The sequence below is a fragment of the Limanda limanda genome, chromosome 12, assembly GCF_963576545.1.
Source record: "Limanda limanda chromosome 12, fLimLim1.1, whole genome shotgun sequence".
Classification (NCBI taxonomy): Eukaryota; Metazoa; Chordata; class Actinopteri; order Pleuronectiformes; family Pleuronectidae; genus Limanda; species Limanda limanda.
The window spans coordinates 565,061-583,563 of record NC_083647.1 but is presented as its reverse complement, the minus strand read 5'-3'; the positions used below and the strand labels follow the sequence as shown (position 1 = coordinate 583,563).

The following is an 18,503-nucleotide window of genomic DNA, read 5'->3' as shown; positions in this document are numbered from 1 at the left end:
CAGTACCTGCAGACGTGACAAGCTTTCATCAAGAACCACAACGAATAACAACACTTAGGAAAGTATTTCCTAGTCATGTTCCTTTACTTCTCTCCAGTTGTTGCACGGTTGATTGTTTGTTCCACAGAAGTTCTCTGGAGTCACCTGTCAGAATTTTCTATAGAACCTGTTTTAGGGAGGTTGACTTATTCTGATAGGAACACACACAAAGGTTTGTGTTGCAACGTGCAGCTCAAATAAAAGAGCAGAGGGCCCCCTCCGTCTCCCCACTGTGGAAAGGGCTTCTTTAGAACTTTCTTCACCAAACAGTGAACCCTCTCACCCTTAATAATTATTATAACTAATCTCGTTATATCTGGTCATGGTAACATAATTAAGTTTTCTTTCCATCACATGATAAAAAAAAAAAAGATGGAATATTTTGTTTCTACTTTATTACAATGGTTCTGATTTCAACCACACGAAATACAATCAAACATCAACCACTACAGGTGTATGACAGACAGAAATTATCAAAGCATATAAAACAGATTTTTAAGAGGATGGATGGAAGGAGTAGTATAGACTGGTTGATGTTTAGGTTTTCTTGGGTCTGCCTCTAGATCTTTTGGCTAGTCCAGGTGAGGTCTGGGTCCCCATCTCCACAAGACTGGATTTAGGGTCACCCTGTTTTCCACTGTTGGGCACCTTTCTTGGTCTAGGATTCTTCTTGGGACTCTTCACTCTATTCACTTCTAAAGAAAAAAGAAGACACTAGTTACAAAAAATTGACACTTATTTTTACAATTTATACATTTCAACTTGTGTCTTGGCCTATCAAAAAAAATTTTTTCATCAATTTAAGACTATTTCACTCAGAAGATATCATAAAAACATATATACATCATATCATAATAGCATGACAATGCAAATACACCCTTTAAAAAGCATTAGAATTAGACTGAAAAATATTAAATTATCCTAAAATTAACAGCACACAACCAAAGCAATATATGAAAATAACTCTCTGGCTTTGTTAACAAAAATGGATTCCCAGTGGTAAACTGGATGGGATGGCCATGCGTTAGATTAGCTTTTAGGTTTGCATTCTGTAAGGCTGGTACTAAGATTGAGTTACTGGATAAACGGGCCGCTGCTTCTTCTGCAAAAATGAAGTTAAAACACCAGTTGCGTCATAATCTGAGGAAATAACCTCTGTCTGCAGAAGAGTTTGTGTGCGTGCGCGTCTGCTCGTCTGTCCCTCTTCACACCCAGACTGATAATCACATGTATTTAGTTATTAATAAATGATGTCGGACCATGATTCCAGATTGTTTCAGTCGCTTTTACTCTGATTTCCTGACTGTGCGCGTCCAATTTGTCTCATGTTGTGTAGCAGGTTTAAACATGTTTCCCATAAACTCTAGATTAATTCAAACAAAGTGTCACCTTTCGCCTTTTGACTTCAAAGGAATGGTTCACAGAAAATGAAGAGCTGGTGTCATCCAAGTGTCCGTAAGCCCAGACATTCCAATTCGACTTAAAACGGCGTCATTTACACGATGTTTTTAGGCTAACGCCCTCTGATATCCTCCTCCGGGACTGCATTCACACTTGCACGCGCATACACGCTCTCGCCCACGGGCATGTGCGTGGTGCATGTGAGCATCGCTGCTTCAGCTAGCATTGCTACTTCCAGTGGCAGCCTTTTAGGCTTAAAATATGGTGTTAATGATGCTGTTTTGGGTCAAATTTGAATGTAGAGCTGACAGTCAATTGGATGACACCACAGGAGCAATATGGAGACATTTAGTGTTTTTTTTAAGTTGTTTTTAACATTTGAAGAATTGATCCCCAGTTACGTCAATTCTTTTTGATTTGGCTGCAACGCCGTTTACTCCCTGACACAAGGGGACTCAAACACATTTTTAAGAACTCAATAATAAAGCTGACCAAACCATGAAAGAACCCGACCCACACATCTTGTTTCTGCAGTGGAAAAGGAATAAAGAATAACAGTAAATAGACAACATGACGTCTGATCATACCTTTTTTTTTTGCGACCATCTTTTTCTTTGTGGAATTTCCATCCGTCTCACTCTCCTCATCTGCTTTTTTTCTCTTGGCCGTCTTCTGGAAGAAGAGTAAAAGAACGTGAAGAAGGTGGTGACCGTGTGAATACTACATGTCCATATTAAAACCTATACCTAAGTTGGTCATGTACCTTTTGGTGCTGCACCTGCTCTTGAGAACTAGATTCATATAAAATCATTTTATTTCCTCCGTTATGAGTTAAATGTGTTTAAACTTAGCGTTTTTTCCCATTTCCAATAAAACATCAGATCACTTGTTCAACTACTTTGACCACAACAAACAAATACTGGCTTCCATAAATTGTTTACATAAAGTGTGTTTTAACTGTGGGTTCAACAAAAGTGAAGATTTCCTAGAAAGACAGGAAAGAGTTTTCCACACATTTTATACATCTACTGTACTTTTGTCAATATTATTTATTTTTTTTAAAGAAAACTGACATTCTATTGCTATTTTGAACTGTTACAATAAAGGAAAACACCAAACTCAATGAAGAGGAGAACAAAAAACATTGGCATGTGTAGGCCTACTTTGAAATAAATTAAACACAGAACTATGCTTTTTCGCTCATCTCCAGCTTGGTACTTTCCAGCAAATGCTGTGTGCTTGCTCTGGAAATGTCTTTAAACATAATTTTTGTTGTTGTTTGCTTATTTCCCGCCACATATCAAGCATCCAGGTAAGCAAGCATCGTTGGCAGTGAAAGCAAATGAATCTGTCCACGCAGAATTAAACTCTATTTTCCTCCAAGACTTTTTTTTATTGGGATTTATCCATGGTTAGCCTACCGAGGCTGGGTATCGGAAACTCAAGATAAGCCACCCGCAGGAAGACGTAATAGGATGTGACGCATATTTTAGCTGACTAAATATTAATATTTCCATTGTTAAGAAGCAGCCGGTCAGTCACTCACCAGCTGTTTAACACGAACAAGCTCTGATCTCACTGCGTGTGTCTCCCTGTGCGAGTGAGTTGAGGCAGAGCCCCGGGGCCTGTGTGCATGCGCCAGCCCTGACTTAGGTGTTGTGGGAAAGAGAAGTGAATTTGTTGCTACGGTGATAACTGTGGTGTGACGCGGATATGCGAAGAGAGTACTTGTGGCTGATGAAGTGCAGTACAGCTAATGCTGAAAGTAGTCAGGCATTAATTGTTTATATAAGCTTGGTTTCCAGCCCAACAGTGCTCACGCCCCTGTATGTTGCTGCTGCTGTTGTGGAGGGCAAATAAAGTTGCTGCGTTCCGAACGATAAAAAAACATTTCTTCTTCCTTCTTTAGCAGGAAGGTCCGGACGGCTGGACACGGCCAGACAACGAGCCAAACTACCAGTGAGTTCCCAACCACATTGCTGAAATTCTGGCCACTTAGAAATGTAAGACTTTTAAAAGTGATGTATAAATCAAGTTTATAATCTAATAATTCCAGAAATCTGTCTGTTTGGAATTCATACCTGTGGAACCCATACTTCATACTTGGCATGATAGTCCAGGCAAAGTAGCGTTTTACGACTGACTAATTGTAAAATATTTTTTTCTAGACTATATCAGCGGGGGTTATACCCCTGGCAGGTACTACCAAACCAGGCAGTTTTCAGGTTAGAGGCCAGTATAAAAGCAGCATTGCCATCACCCATTGCCGGAAGATGATTGGATGAAGATTGGGCCGATGTATTTGTCATACATATGAATGGTGTTTCTGCCTATGCAAATTAAGACATATTCAATGAGTCGAGAGCTCATGTGCATATTAAAATCCATTTCAAAAGAAACTTGTAATACAAAAAAAGTTACTTTTCATGTATACTTTTACCATGTAAAGTTTTATTGTGGTAGGAGTAAAGGAAAAAATTAAGCCTATTTGGGTGTATTTTGGGCATATTCGATTAGTGTATAGCTAATTTGCATATTAAAATTCATTTTCAAAGAAACTTGTAAAACAAAGTTACTTTTCATGGGTACTTTCATTGTGTAAAGTTTCATTTTGATAGGAGTAAAGGAAAACCATTGGGGTGTATTGTTGCCTGGCCTTATTGGCACAGATTGATGAGAATTAAACATATTTCCTCAACTAGGATTTCTTAGGACTTTTAGTATGTTGTTTTGGACACCTCATAGAAATGATCTATGCTGAAAAAAATTATTTTACAATTAGTTTGATTTTTGGGTCCAAAATGGGTTACTTTTGCCTGGACTCTGAGTATTGTCAAGGAAGATGTTTTTTGTGCATCGCAGGAAGAATAAGCTCATCACTTCCTGCTTCCGTCATGCATCACTGGACCTCGCCCACTAATCACACATTACGGTCCACGCCATCAAGTGTAGACCACACCATGAAAATTTCATGTATTTCGAATTGAAGTTGCTCTGATGAAGACTGAGAAATTAGGGGCCGATTGGAGAATGTACAGTGGAACTTTATTTTCACGCTGATCGGTTGGTATCTATGCTATCGCTATCACTACATATACACTAATAGATCTGTTCACCTGATCAAAGGTGAGAATTTTGGTGCTGATGTCCAAAAGTGAATCAGTATGTGGGCGCTATGACCCTTTGTTAATATTGACATATGGAGCTGTTTAGGATTGGACTATGATCACGTGAAGGAATTTTGGTGCTGATTGGACAATGCACAGAAGAGTTAAGATAAGTTTGTCTCCTTTGGCAAAGGACCAACCTTTGCCACACCTCAATGTTCAAACCAAGTGGCAACCTAGCATGACGTCACAATTGGTTTCTGTACTCCCGTTTTGAAGCTGAGTTTCGGCATCTTGATTATTTGGAGTCTGGTGGAGGGGGTCGTTACCATATTTGGATAAAAGGGAGGAGCTGGTCTGTAAACATACGCCCACCTACACCAGCTACTCGCCACAGGAACCGTCTGCGCCAAGAATTAGCTGCCAACACAGTTAGTTTTGATCATCAGAGGTAAAGTTAATATTTAATAATGTGAAAAGCCAGTGGTGTCCACATATTTCAGAGTTTTAGCTGAAGTTAGTGTGTGAGCCGATAGTGTGTAATATATTTTTTAACACTGTTTTTAATCTGCAGAACATGAAGAGACGTCAGAACAGATGTGAGCTGCTTCATGAACTGTGATGAATTATTTGCTTCTGGACTGACTGTTAAACTACACACTGTTATTAACATATCAAATCTAAGAGCAGCTTGTGTTCCTCCAGTCTTTGGACTTTACTCTTGTAGTAGATAGACGACTGCATCAAGAGCTGCAAGATTAATATAAAATACAACTTTTGTGCTTTCTCAATTCTAACATTTCTACTGTAAATTATAATTACTAAATATTAAGCACTTGACTATTCTTCCTTCAGTGAAGATCATATTTTCCTTGAACTCAAACTATATTTCATTTTTTGTTGAAATATAAATTAATGTAGTTTAATGTGCAACAAAGTTATCGATGAAACTCTGTTTTATTACTCATGATTGTAATGAGCACATCTGGTAAAAAGTCACAGCAGTTACATGCACAGTATTATATCAATTAAGCAGACACGCCCCTAAATGTACAGCTTTTTGACTCCAATATCTAATTAATTACGATACTATATTCAGTTGGACCACCAGATCTCTGATAAGGACAATGACTAGCAAATGAGACAACAAGCATCCGTGGTTATTTTGTATGAGTATGTAATGGGAGAAATTAGCGTTTTTTTTTAATGACATTCTATGGAGCCAGAGATTGGTTGAAGCCACTCGGAGCCAGCCCCTGCTGAATCTCTGCGGTAGTACACTTTTAAGCACCTTTGCATAGGCTTCTTCTTTTGGAGCCAGAAACCAGGTCCATCTTTTATAAACAGTCTATGGTTTACACGGTTTGAGGAAAAGTCACAATTCTGATCATGGAGTATTATGAAGGACTTATGACTTGTCTGGGCACATTTGAGCTGAATATGGTAAACAAGCCAGGAGCAGTGCATCAAGTAAAATGAAGAGAGGCAGTCTCAAAGATTTCTCTTTACCCAAGTTGTTGTACATCTCAGTGTGCTTGTGCTGACCTGAGCAGGAAGTGATACAGCTCCGTTGGCAGGAGCGAACTCAAGCTTGCCATCATCTTTAGACTGGATGCCCTTCAGTCCGTACAGCAGGATGGAGCGCAGCTTCTCGTAGGGTGGTTTGTCTTGGTATCCCAGGGATTTAATCTCCTCCATGAACTTCTCAATTTCATCTGCAGCTCAACAGAACAACACAGTGATGCACTGGTTCATTATAAACTGAAATCTGACTATTAGCTTCTTGCTTCTATGTCAGTATCAGCAAAACCAGACACACTCATTCAGTTCAGGGGTCTCATTTATAACCATTGCGTACGCACAAAACAGAGCCTGAAACGTGCGTACGCCACTTCTCACGCAAACGTTGGGATTTATAAAAACAAACTTGACGGGAAAATGGCAACGCAGACGTGAGGTGTTGAACCGAAGCCAGAATATTGATCCAATTCATCATTCACATTAAAATCAACAGCTTAGCTTTGCTCGCACGACAGATCTGTTCCACACGAACCTTTTAATGAAAAAATATATAAAACAACTTACAGCAATTGACGTTCAGATTCCATCTAACAGCGGAGTTACGGACCCGAGTCATTAATAGGTTTTAATAATATCTTCTAACACTGTGCGTGTATCATTAAATCACTGCAGTGAACCTGACTGTGCCATCAGGCGCACAGAGCGCACAGGAGATCACTTACAAGAAATGAAGAAACTTTCCAAATAATATCCCAGAGTGGAGATGAGGATCCACTGATGTGAGGGAATCGGTCCGATGCTCTAAATAAATAAATACTGCCGTGACAGCGGTGCGGGGTTCTGCTTGATGTGTGCATGCGAATGGAAGGATGAGGAGGAAGCAAGGGTTCAGCGATTTCTGATCTCACATATTGTGTTATCCACAGCAGAGGCGGCAGAGTATCAGTGTATTTTCTTTATTAGTGACATCACTGCTGTCCCATAAAATCGTTCTCCACCTCACTAACAAACACCTCGATGTCAGTGTCAGAAAGTTTCGCTTCCTCTTCACATCGCTTGATGCGGTGACTCCGTCAGGACCTAAACGGTGGAAACCCATTGGTCAGCTGCATAATTTAATATTCACGCCGTGCTCTGCATTGACCATTTACGGTTGAAAGTGGGAGTGTGGAGGGCGGATTTGGAGGCAGATCCACGTACGAACGTTTACAGGTGGACTGTGATTAATAAAGCAAACATTGCGTTCAGGTGTGTGTGTGAACGGTTTTATAAATCGGAATTATCTTTTGCGTACGCCATTTCCGGCTTTTGTACGTACGTACACTTTTAGTATGAATCCTAAGTAGGGTTGCAAAATTCCGGGAATATTCAAAGTTGGAAACTTTCCATGGGAATTAACGGGAATATACGGAAATTAACGGGAATTAACAGGAATAAACTGGAAATGTTGTGGGTAATTTATACTAACTGTATTTACCTTGTCATATACAGACATAAATATAAACATTTTGTTTTGTCATAGGCTGATTTCAGCCCTGAGGAAACTTTGGGCACTTGACTATATGCTTCTGCATCTTTGTGTCATTCTTAACATAGGTCTTTGCACAGTATTTGCAAATGTATACAGCCTTTCCTTCTACATTGGATGGGGTGAAATGTCTCCACACATGAGATAGTGCACGTGGCATTGTTCTGTAGAATAAGATGAGAAAAAAGTTTGTAAAAAAACGGTAATGCAATGCCAGAGATATAAATAGTTAGCCCAACTATTGGAATCGTCTGTAAACATATTTTACAATTGATGGATAAATGAATGGAAATAGGCTAGATGAACAGATGAACAATCCTCAATCAGCATGCTAATATATTTCCCCAGTAATATCATGGAAACTTGACTGGTCCTTCACACTACAGCAGGCCTCAATAGCCCTGCTGTAGTGTGCAGGATGCTGGGAGTTATCTGTGCATGTGATGGAAGAATGCACAGTGGAGGCTTGAAACTCAAATAACCCTGACTGGCCCTGAACATATCTCTATTCATGTTACTCTTCATGTGTTTGTGTCAGAACACCGTCTTCGCCATAATGTATAGGGCTGGTCGCAGCATGGTTGTCAATTTTTTTCTTTTTAGATTTGACACAAACACAGATGGAGTTGTAACCAACAGTTCAGTTGTGCTCAACAGAGCAGAAGGAAGGAGGTGTGATGCTTGTGTTTGTCTCCTCCGCCTGAACTGACACATCGCCTGCAGGTCAAAATGCCAACATTAAAATGGCAACTGTCACCACAGCAAGACAACAAATGTCAAAGTCACCATTTATAGCCACAGCAAACAGTGTTTACTGCAGTGTGCGCTATTGGAATTACCATCCAATTGAGAACCAAGTAGGTCTGAAAGATTATAATTAGATCACGCTGCAGATAAATGAATGTTGTTGTTTACTTAAGTATGACTAAAGCCTTTGTGTGTGTGTGTGTGTGTGCATGTTTGTCGAGTATGCTTTGGTCTTAGGCTTTTCTGATTAATGCTGCTGCGGTATGAGTTTGACCCAGTTGTCTGTTGAGTTATCAGCTTGGAAGAGACACACAAAGACAGCTCGGAAAGACAGACAGTACTTAACTGCCGAGCCATTCATTTGATTAGTAATGATTTTTTACTGGTTCTATTAATGGCTATGACAGAGCACGTGTGTGTGTGTGTGTGTGTGTGTGTGTGTCACCTGGCTTGTCTTGAGCAGAGAAACACTTGTTCATAAACTGTGAGATGTTTTCTTGACACCTGTAAGACAGAAAGATTTAAACCTGTCATTTTTATTTACAATTTTAAAAACTGCTTTTGTGGAGTCTCTCAGTGAGCCCCTTTAGGTGAACCAGGGAGAGCTGATTGGCAAAGCTGAGGGTAGTTGGCCAATAACAATTTCAGTGTTTATCACCTGAAAAAAGCCTGGTCAAACACACACAGCTGATGATGTCCTTTGTGAATATCTCAACTCCCATTTCTTATGTACAATGGTCCTGCTACTGCAGCACACAACAAAACCAGTCAGAGAGGGAGTGTGTAGTGAATGCAGGTGCCACTCTTTCACCTAAGTTTGGAGTCTCTGACGTAGATCGGGTCCTGAAGCTTGTCCTCCCAGGGCAGCCGACCACACAACCACTGAACCATGCAGTAGCACAGGATCTCCAGGTCGCTCCGTCTACATGCAGCTGGAGCCAACAACCAAATCAGCAGCAGCGTACACCATCTACACTTTCATTTTTGACCTTACATTAGTAACAAAGCCAATTTTTGGAGAGAAAACTCGCTGTTTTTCAACTGTTAACGCCAACTCATGATCTAAATCTACGGGTTAGTTAGGGTAATACAACTGTAGCTTAAAAAATGTAAAACATTTTTGGGAAATGTTCTTCTTTCCAAAAACAAAATTAGAATATTAATCTCATTGCTGTGTTGGGAGTGGCATCAGCTCTGTACTGTACATATAAAACAGTACAGAGCTATAAAACCTTATTTTTCTTAAACTTCTTATACATTGAGGAGATATACCTGACATAAAATACTACAAGATTTAGCTTCTAGGAAGAGGTAAGAATGTTAAACCCTATGTGACCTTCCTTTTACAATCAAAGATCTAGCTACCTTTCCTTTATTATTACTAAATGGGCACATTAAACTACTAGTAACCCTAATACCTACATGCTCCTTTATGGGCGTCGATGCTCGTGAACTCGATGGTACCATCATGACATCTCTTGGGGTCTTCCTTGTACTCTTTGAGGACACCATCAGGAGAGTACCTGTACGCCAGCCCATAATCTACTAAGTAAACCTACAGTTCACAAAAACAGAAAGTCAGGCTTGCATACAGACATACACAAACCAAGAGCAAGGTCACATTTAACACTAATAAATGTACACAAATACATCAAGAAGGATTCCAGGAATCACACTAAACAATAGTCTCATCTTTAGTCAGAGATAGACAGGATGTTTAAATTCTCTTAGCACAAAGTCAAAAGGAGGAGCAGCAGATGATTCCAGCCTTTTGCATTAGTGATGCCCTACACTTTGTAACTGGCTTTAATAAAGAATCATACTGTAAAAAATCAAACAGACATTCCAGTAAAACTTCAGAAACAGCATAACTACAAACATGCACAATATTTAAATCCAGAGGGAACCCTTTTTAAAATGTATAAATCATTCCTTAATAATACCACCAATTATATATAAATGATTTTCAAATTAAATAGCCTATATACCCCTGCCCTCACCTTGTTTGCTAGGCTCCTCCATAACAAATGGATATAATGATCTTAGAACACAATCCCCTCCCAGCCTTTACGGAACAGAACTGGGGTTAGAGGAGTGCCTTAGTTTTCCGACATTAGAAAATACAGAAGAACATTACCCCTAAATGGAAACCCAATGTGATTTTTATCATTGTGCTTTGACTTCGACTGACCTGGTTGGGATCAGTGTCGCTCAACATGAGGTTAGATGCTTTAATGTCAGCGTGCACATACTCATGTTCATGGATATACTCCAAAATATCCAGCTAAACAAGAAAAAGAAAGCAAAAAAATTTAATATGAAATGTTAGTGCAAAGTACATATTTGGTGTATGTTATTTTGATTCTCTAGTGTTTACAAACAAGGTATTAACATTTGTTCTGTATATGGATACATCTATAAGAAAGAGTCGTGTTACACACAGAAAGCATCACAAAAAATATTTAATTGGATCTGCTCGACCATGACTGGATGTGTCCTGCTCGCGCTACAACAGGATCTCAGCCAAGTGTGAATGACATCTGTACAGTTTGGACATTCCTATTCTTAGTAAATTTGAGCTGTCAATTGGCACTTTCTCTCTTTCTCTCCTACTATTTCAAGATGCCCATCAAAAAGCTACAGAGGAGTTCTGTCTCTTCAGAATACAATAATGTGTCAGTCTCCGACAGGGCTGGGTAATTAACCGAAAATTCACCGAAACCTACATTCATAGCCTCAAACAGACATCATTTTGCCCATGTTGGTTAATTCTGTTATTACTTTACCCAATGTGTGCATTCACGAACTGTCGGGTTTCCGATATGCTCATTTTGCAGTGGTGGCCTGGGGACATTTTACTGTGCCATATTTCTCTACCGCGTGTCCTCCCTCCTCACTCCCCCGCTGATCTGTGCTCACTTTACACTCATCAGAGGTTATTAGGACGCGTACAGGTCTTTAAGTTGGATTTGTATTCGTCTGATTCACTCCAGAGTTTGAGACATGTATTAAAACACATTGAAATAAACATCATGAGACGTAACGTGACAGATCGTTATCGAGGTAAAAGTTTGAAATAATCGCAATATTGATCTGAAGTCTTATCGCCCAGTCCTAGTCTATGACATACTTGTGTCAGATGATGGTCATGTGACCAGAGCATCCTGCTTGCAAGCATCTTCTCACACAATACAGTTATTTTCATTAATGCAATGTGGAAGAAACTATAGAGGTTGACAACCAATACTTCAGTAAATGGTAACACTGTTTCTCTTGTGGCTTTACTGTGCAGAGTGATGATTTTAGAGAGGAGATTACTGGCTGAAGCGATCTGTGTTGCTGTGTCGTACATGTTGTGGAAACACCAAGGGGAAGCCAACGGGAGAGGAGAGAGAGTGAAATACTGGCTGAAGTAACTTCAACTTCTGCTGCGATTGGTGAACGGGTTGTGGAAGAGCCGGAGAAGCCAGCGCCGTTGTGTGTGGGTCCCCATACAAACCCGGAAGAGCACACAGCTCAGGGAGGGTCACTGGGGGGGTTATAGCTCAGGGTGACGGTCAATCCAGCGGTACCTAAGGCTGAGCAGTGACTGGTTTTATCACTCGTAAGCTTGGGCTGGTGCAAGAACAATTCTAAGCGCTGACTTTGCATTGACTTTTTATGTAATCTCGAATTCAAATTCGTGCCGCGTTGGTTAAACACACCTTTGTTGTCATCATTAAATAGCGAGTTAATTCCTGTGTTAGCCACTTGCAGGCACAACAGCTTGTCAATTGATGAGTCCCAAGAGGCCTTTGACCTTTAATTACATTAACCTGTTCTGTGCCACACTTAAATGCAGTTCCCTCTCGTTTGCAGTGCTCAAGCAAAATGAAACCATCTGATCATGGAATAACCAACCAGACAAAGACCAAGCTGCAGAACCAGTTTTCTGGGGAACCTCTTTCCACATTCTTCAAACTTTTTCTGCAGGTCTGTGCCAAGCCTGTCAATAACCATGAACCTGTACCTGGGAAGCACAAAGAGAATGTGTTTAATATTTGTGAAGCGTCAGATAAAAAAGCAGTAGAAACCCAGCACTGCACTGCTCACTGATGAGATGATTAACCCATGATTACTCCATTTTAATGGTTTATGAAAGGCTTTGAGTCTTCACGATCAGTTTTTAACTTCTTAAAAATGTTTACACTAACAATGACAAATCATGCTTAATATACCTATCAAGTTATTTATTATCTAAACACATGTTAATCATCATGTCCCATCTCTTACCACAGTGCATGGCTTGGTTTCTTGTCATCCAGTACTTGACTAAATTAAATCTTATATTTAACTTTGACCCATATTTAACTTTGATTTAACCCTAGACATGGTAATGTTATGTATTTTATTTCTCAATTATACATTGCTAGTAGGGCTGAACGATTTGGGGAAATAATCTAATTGCGATTTTTTTTTCCCAATATTGCGATTGCGATTTAATATGCGATTTTTTTATTTGATCCAATTTTTTCCCCCCCAACAAAACGTAATGAATGATTTAAATATGACCAACACAATATTAGATACATTTAGTGTTAAATAATATTTAAAATTATAGGTGCCTTACTGCTCCCAAGTCAGAAACATTTCACACAACTGAAACATAGAACTTGCATCTACTATACTTTGGAAATATTTTGTAAAATCAAAGTAAATAAAGTTATGAATAAAAAACGGAGAAATGCACAGGCCATATAATCAAACAGTACAACTGCATGTATGAACAGTTTCCTGAAGCTAATGAAAGGGTCCCACTCCTCAGACTGTGATTTTTAACCCTTTCGAACACAAGTCACGTAACAGACAGAGTGTGTGTGTGTGTGTGTGGAGCCACAACACAGCAGACATGAGGCGCTGTAAAGCCTTGAGCATCCCGTTCATGTCCGGGTGGTCGTGCAGCGGTACGGAGGCGCCGGGCCTCAGCAGGAAGACCCCCATGCTGAGCACCTCCGTCCCGCAGATGTGCGTGTAGGTGACCGGGGGGCTCCGGAGCCCCGCCGCCCCGGCGCTCGGCCCCGGAGCTCGGCTTGCTTTTCCAGGGAGCGATTTTCAGGTCCGCCGCCCGCAACGCGATCACCAGCGAGATGAGCTCGCTCTATGTTTGCGCCACATAGGTGACGCAGGCCTGCTTCGCTATCTTCTGGATCAGCGGAGTTGTGTTGTCCCGCAGCATTCTGGCTGCGGGTGCGGACGGCAGCCCAGTGCGCTACTCTTGTTCGCACGTGATAATCGCGCACGTTGCGATTAGGAAATCGCGTTTTATCATATCGCGATTAAATCGCAAATGCAATTAATCGTTCAGCCCTAATTGCTAGTTTATAAAATATTTTTGGGGTTCAAACTGAATATTTTGTATCTGGTGAAACAGCAGCACAGTAGGAGGCTCATTTACTTTTAACTTCTGAAATTTTATCAGGAATGGTTATGTGAGATTTTCTGGTTTAAATCTTTCTGGTTTAAATCTTACCTTTTCCCTCCTCTCTCATGCAGACCTGAGCCCCAGTACCTGGGAACTCCCAGATTTTTCAGCTTGTGAGATCTCATCCAACTTTGGACTACAGGACAAGAGAAAACAATGAATCTCTCCATCAAATCAGCGTGGTTACTGACATTTCCTGTGTACAAGGTAACTGGCGCCGGTATAAGTGGGTGATGGCTGTGATGCTTACAGTAATAGAGTAAATTTCTGTAGGGGGATCCGGGCAGCGAGGCTGCAAGCTAATCTACTGCTGGGACAAATATATTTACCAACAACACGAGATTCCAGCATGAATAAAATATGAGCCTTTGGTTCCTTAGTAATATAATAGTTAATTGTCAGGGGAGATTGACATTTGGATTGTTATTATATAAAATGCAAAGCTGTGGCCTGGGGGCCAACAGCGCTTACACCAAGTGCTTCCGTTCCTCTGTAGGGTCCCCTACGCCTCTCCTACAAGACTGTCTTTTTTAATTAAGAAAGTTAGCTTTCATTTATTTGTTTGCCCTGGTGGTGAGAGACTGTTGTGCTACGATTATAAGGCTAACTTTGGTTTGGTGGCATTCTCTCTCGTCCAACTACACCTTAGTAAAGAAGATGATGTCTAATAACAATCATCAACTCGTGTTTATATAAAATATATATAAAGAAAGAAAGAGTTAGCTGCACTTATATATTGCACTTACACCTACGGTACATCTGCACTCAACATTCATGGTTGAATGCACTTATTGGAAATCGCTTTGGATAAACGCGTCAGCTAAATGATATGTAATGTAATGTTATGTAATACTTCAACAGGGGTCTGTGTGTGTTCCAGTACTTAAATATTTGTAAGGACCATTTTAAGCATAGACCCCAGAAAGTAAGGACTTTTTTGAGTGTGAGGACATTACTGGGGTCGGTCCTCATTTTATAATGGGCTGTTAGACAGTTAAGATTTGGGTAAGGTTCGGGTTTGGCATTAAGATGGATGGTTAAGGTTAGGGAAAGGGGCTAGGGATAGATTATACCAATAAGCGTCCTCAATAAGATAGAAGTACAAACATGTGTGTGTGTGTTTGTGCATAAAGAATTATAATTTTGCTTACTCAGCTCAGGCTTAGCAGCTCGCATGTAAAACTTGAGCTCTGAGAACAGAGGTCCATTTTCACTGGGCTCCTGTGAACGAAACACAAAGTACATTTATGTCTACATTCATTTTAACAACCAATAACTGGTGCTTACATAGACCAACAGATGTATCATCTCATGTCTTTTTGTAAAGGCTGCACATGGATACACTGTAAAGACTGAATACAACAGTATATGGGGTTGCTGAATGCATATGGTTACAGTGATATATATAATGATATCGAAATCTATTGGAACATAATTAAAATAACCTGAATATATGTCTGTTTTTGAGCTCATCAAGCAAATGAAATACTAACAAACCAACAATTCATCACATTGATGTGAATATCATTTAACATACATTATTTATAGGACACATTTTACAGGACTCATCTTTGCAAACTGGAGTAACAAAATTAACATTACACTTTGTCTTTGAAAGCAAATTGCCAAACAGTGATGCTGTGAATATTGTTGCAATGAAAGAGATAGGCAATTATTCTGGGTCAGAAAAAAAAATCAAATGATTAAAATGATCTGGGTGCAATTTTGACCCAGTTACTGACCACTGCTGTAGTTTATCTGAGAATGTAGAAGAGGACATGTTCAACTTGTCTACAGACTGACTGCTAGCACATTACTGGCACTGGTCACCTATTTATTCAATCTATATTAATATTGAACAGATTGCATCTCAAATCATACCAAACTTGACACTTCAGGACATTAAAAGGTTAAGCAGTGGAGAGTGAATGACTTTCACTGACATTGACAGGCTGTGGTCTGGTGCTTGTTGAAAACCATAACAAGAGGCAAAGGCAAAACATCCTCTAATAAGGAGCAAGTAGAGCCAATGATGGGGAGCACATCGTAGAATACCAAAGGCAACAAACAGACAGACAAGGCAGGGAAGCTAACTGTTGACTTGATGTATAAGAGTTCTAAAAGATAACTGGTAATTAAAAAGGGAACTACTGATGGAAAACATATTTGAATTTACGTCATTTTATAGTTAGATTAAATGTTACCATTAATTATATAAAAAATCCACTGACTTAATAATGTGTAATACCAGGAGCCTAGCAGTTGAATGTGATTTATCTTCCAGCTCAGTGCCTGTTTGCTGGATTCACACACACATTTCACTCTGATGGGTTTTAATCTTTATAAAGGATGAGCCAGCCACACTGGTTCAACTAAATCAAACACTCCTGTAAGGGTATGACTTACTCTGATTACAGTACATACTAAATCTACAATCTGATCACTTGTTGGGCCCTGTAGTGCAGATCCACTGTATCGATTGTCAACTAACCTGTGCTTTCGAAACATTTCAAAACTGATTTAAAGTTCCTTTTCATAAAACAAAACTACTGTAAACAACAGTGAAAACCAAGTGTCACTTAAAGAAGTGAGTTGTAGGAAGTGTACATTTGATGTGCATGAAAGAAGAAAACCTTTAGCAATGCAATATCAGTATATGCTTTCAGGATGTTTAGAGTCTTACCACTTTGATGACATAGCGAGCATCAGCACCCACAGATTTTGCAGAATTTTCATCAGCTGGAGAAAAAGAAAATAATGGCGTACATTTTTTAGGTTAACACATTTATCTGAATCCTGTTTCATATCTTAGATACATGGTGTGCTTTTTTTAAGCAAAGACTCAACTATAAGTCAGAACCAAACGTTTTGTTTGATTTATTGACAATATAATTTTGTCAATTAAACAAAACTGCCAGGTACCTGGAATACAATAAAAATGAAACAGATGCCTAAGACTATTTAAAATCGTTGAGTATAAACCCTTAAATTAAACAATTGTTGAATGCTGACAAAATGCTTGACAGAAAAAAGTGTTTAGATATACATTACTTTCATAACAAACATACATACATCATTTGTAGTGAAGGCCCCCCAGCAGCATTATCAACTATTATTTTCAGCTTGTCTCTCCATAATACAGTATTACATTATATAAAAAGTTGTGCTACTATTAATAATAAAAGATGGTGTGTTTATTGATGAACAGGTTCCAGAGGTGATAGAGGATAGTTAAATATGATCAATGACTGTGTCCCGAGTTCAGGCATTATGTTTGCCTGAAATAAACGGGGAAATGGATGATAGAAATGTAGTCACATCATCTATAGATTTCTTTTAGAATATATTGTTCAACTTTTGAACTTAATCATCAGTGTCCCATCTTTTCTTACCCAGATATAAGAGACCAAATCCCCCCTGGCCGATTGGAGTCCCTAGTTTCCAGGCTTTCTTCCCGGTGTCAGTCAACACTTCTCCTGGTGGAAACTCCTCTGCCAGTTTCCTCTTGGCTGGAGCGATTCGCTTCCCTGCAGCCTTGGCTTTGGGGGGCATCTGAAATGCACCGTTATCTGTGTTACAGTGCTACTTCGTCACTTACAGCCTTAACGACTAACTTAAGTCTTTAAAATGGAGCTCCGGTGCTACGTGGTATCGTGTGTGATGCTTTCATTTACGAACGGAGTTAGCTAACCACATCCGGAAGTCGCCCGTTCCTATTCAGCGACTTAAAGTAAGTACAGCTTACGAGTTAATTACACATAGTTTTAATATGACCAGTGTGTTAACAGCAGATCCATCAACCGCCTTTCGTTTCAACAAAAAAGCGTTTGCGGTCAGGCTAGCTCTGGAAAGGCGAACGCTACGTTAGCTAGGTAGTGGCCCAAGTGACGTTAGCTTCAGAGCTAACTGCGCTGTCTCGATAGTATCGATATCTAACTGTAGCTGCTCCGTGACGACGTTTCATAACAAACGCGAATCTCTGCAACACTTTGGATGCAGGCGATCATTTCATTAAATTTAAAGATGAACACACACACCTTCACTGTGATGTTTATCGCTGACTGCAGGCTTGTACCACGACCAAACTTCCCGCAAAACAACCGAAGCAGGAAGTGGCGTCACGAGTCTTTGCTGTTCTATTGGTAGAGTAATTGCGTAAGTGCGTAAATGCACGTAAACCACAACCGGTGGTGATGTAAAAAAATCTGGGGCTTTTGGCTTTATTTCCACTTACAGATTATACAAATGCAAGTAAAATGTAAAAGTGATTTCAATGTTTGTTTTAAAAACTCAAAATTCATAGTAATAGTTATAGTTATAATAGGCCTATATATAAATATATGTACATGTATAATAATATATATTATTATATTTTTATTTTTTCAAGAGACACTGAGCTGCTTGTCAGTTGCTGGTATGTAAACAAATCACACCAAAAAGTGGGGACTGTCCTACAATCAGGGCCAGATTAAAACAAAAGGGGGATGAGGGGCAGAAATTAGCATAGGGCCCCCAAATTTCCACACAGCTCGAAAATTAATTTGTGTATTTAACAATTATTAATTAGTTTGTAGAAAGTTAAAAGTACTGTAACTGGTCTCTGATACATATATCTGTTGAAATCCTCTTCACGTCTTCACAGCTGTTTATAAAAAAAAAAGGTGCCTCTGGTCCCCCTAGTCAGTCAAACTCAATCAAG

At 39.6% G+C, this 18,503-nt stretch overlaps 1 protein-coding gene across 3 annotated transcripts; it reads right to left on the bottom strand.

Annotated features, from left to right (window-relative positions):
- Positions 1-417: 417 nt before the first annotated feature.
- On the bottom strand, positions 418-17,900 carry vrk1 (VRK serine/threonine kinase 1). 3 transcript variants are annotated; one of them, XM_061082648.1, is made up of 13 exons: positions 17,842-17,900; positions 17,197-17,356; positions 16,488-16,543; positions 14,956-15,025; positions 13,853-13,940; positions 12,244-12,352; positions 10,535-10,627; positions 9,766-9,898; positions 9,155-9,275; positions 8,789-8,847; positions 6,093-6,262; positions 2,028-2,112; positions 418-734 (listed from the first exon to the last, which is right to left on the bottom strand). In XM_061082648.1, exons 2-13 carry the CDS (start codon positions 17,354-17,356, stop codon positions 577-579), a joined length of 1,302 nt encoding a protein of 433 aa, XP_060938631.1. In that variant the 5' UTR covers positions 17,842-17,900; the 3' UTR covers positions 418-576. The 3 variants fall into 3 exon arrangements, with proteins under 3 accessions (XP_060938631.1, XP_060938632.1, XP_060938633.1); XM_061082649.1 differs by having other exon boundaries at positions 418-731; XM_061082650.1 differs by having other exon boundaries at positions 2,028-2,109.
- Between the last annotated feature and the right edge of the window lie 603 nt (positions 17,901-18,503).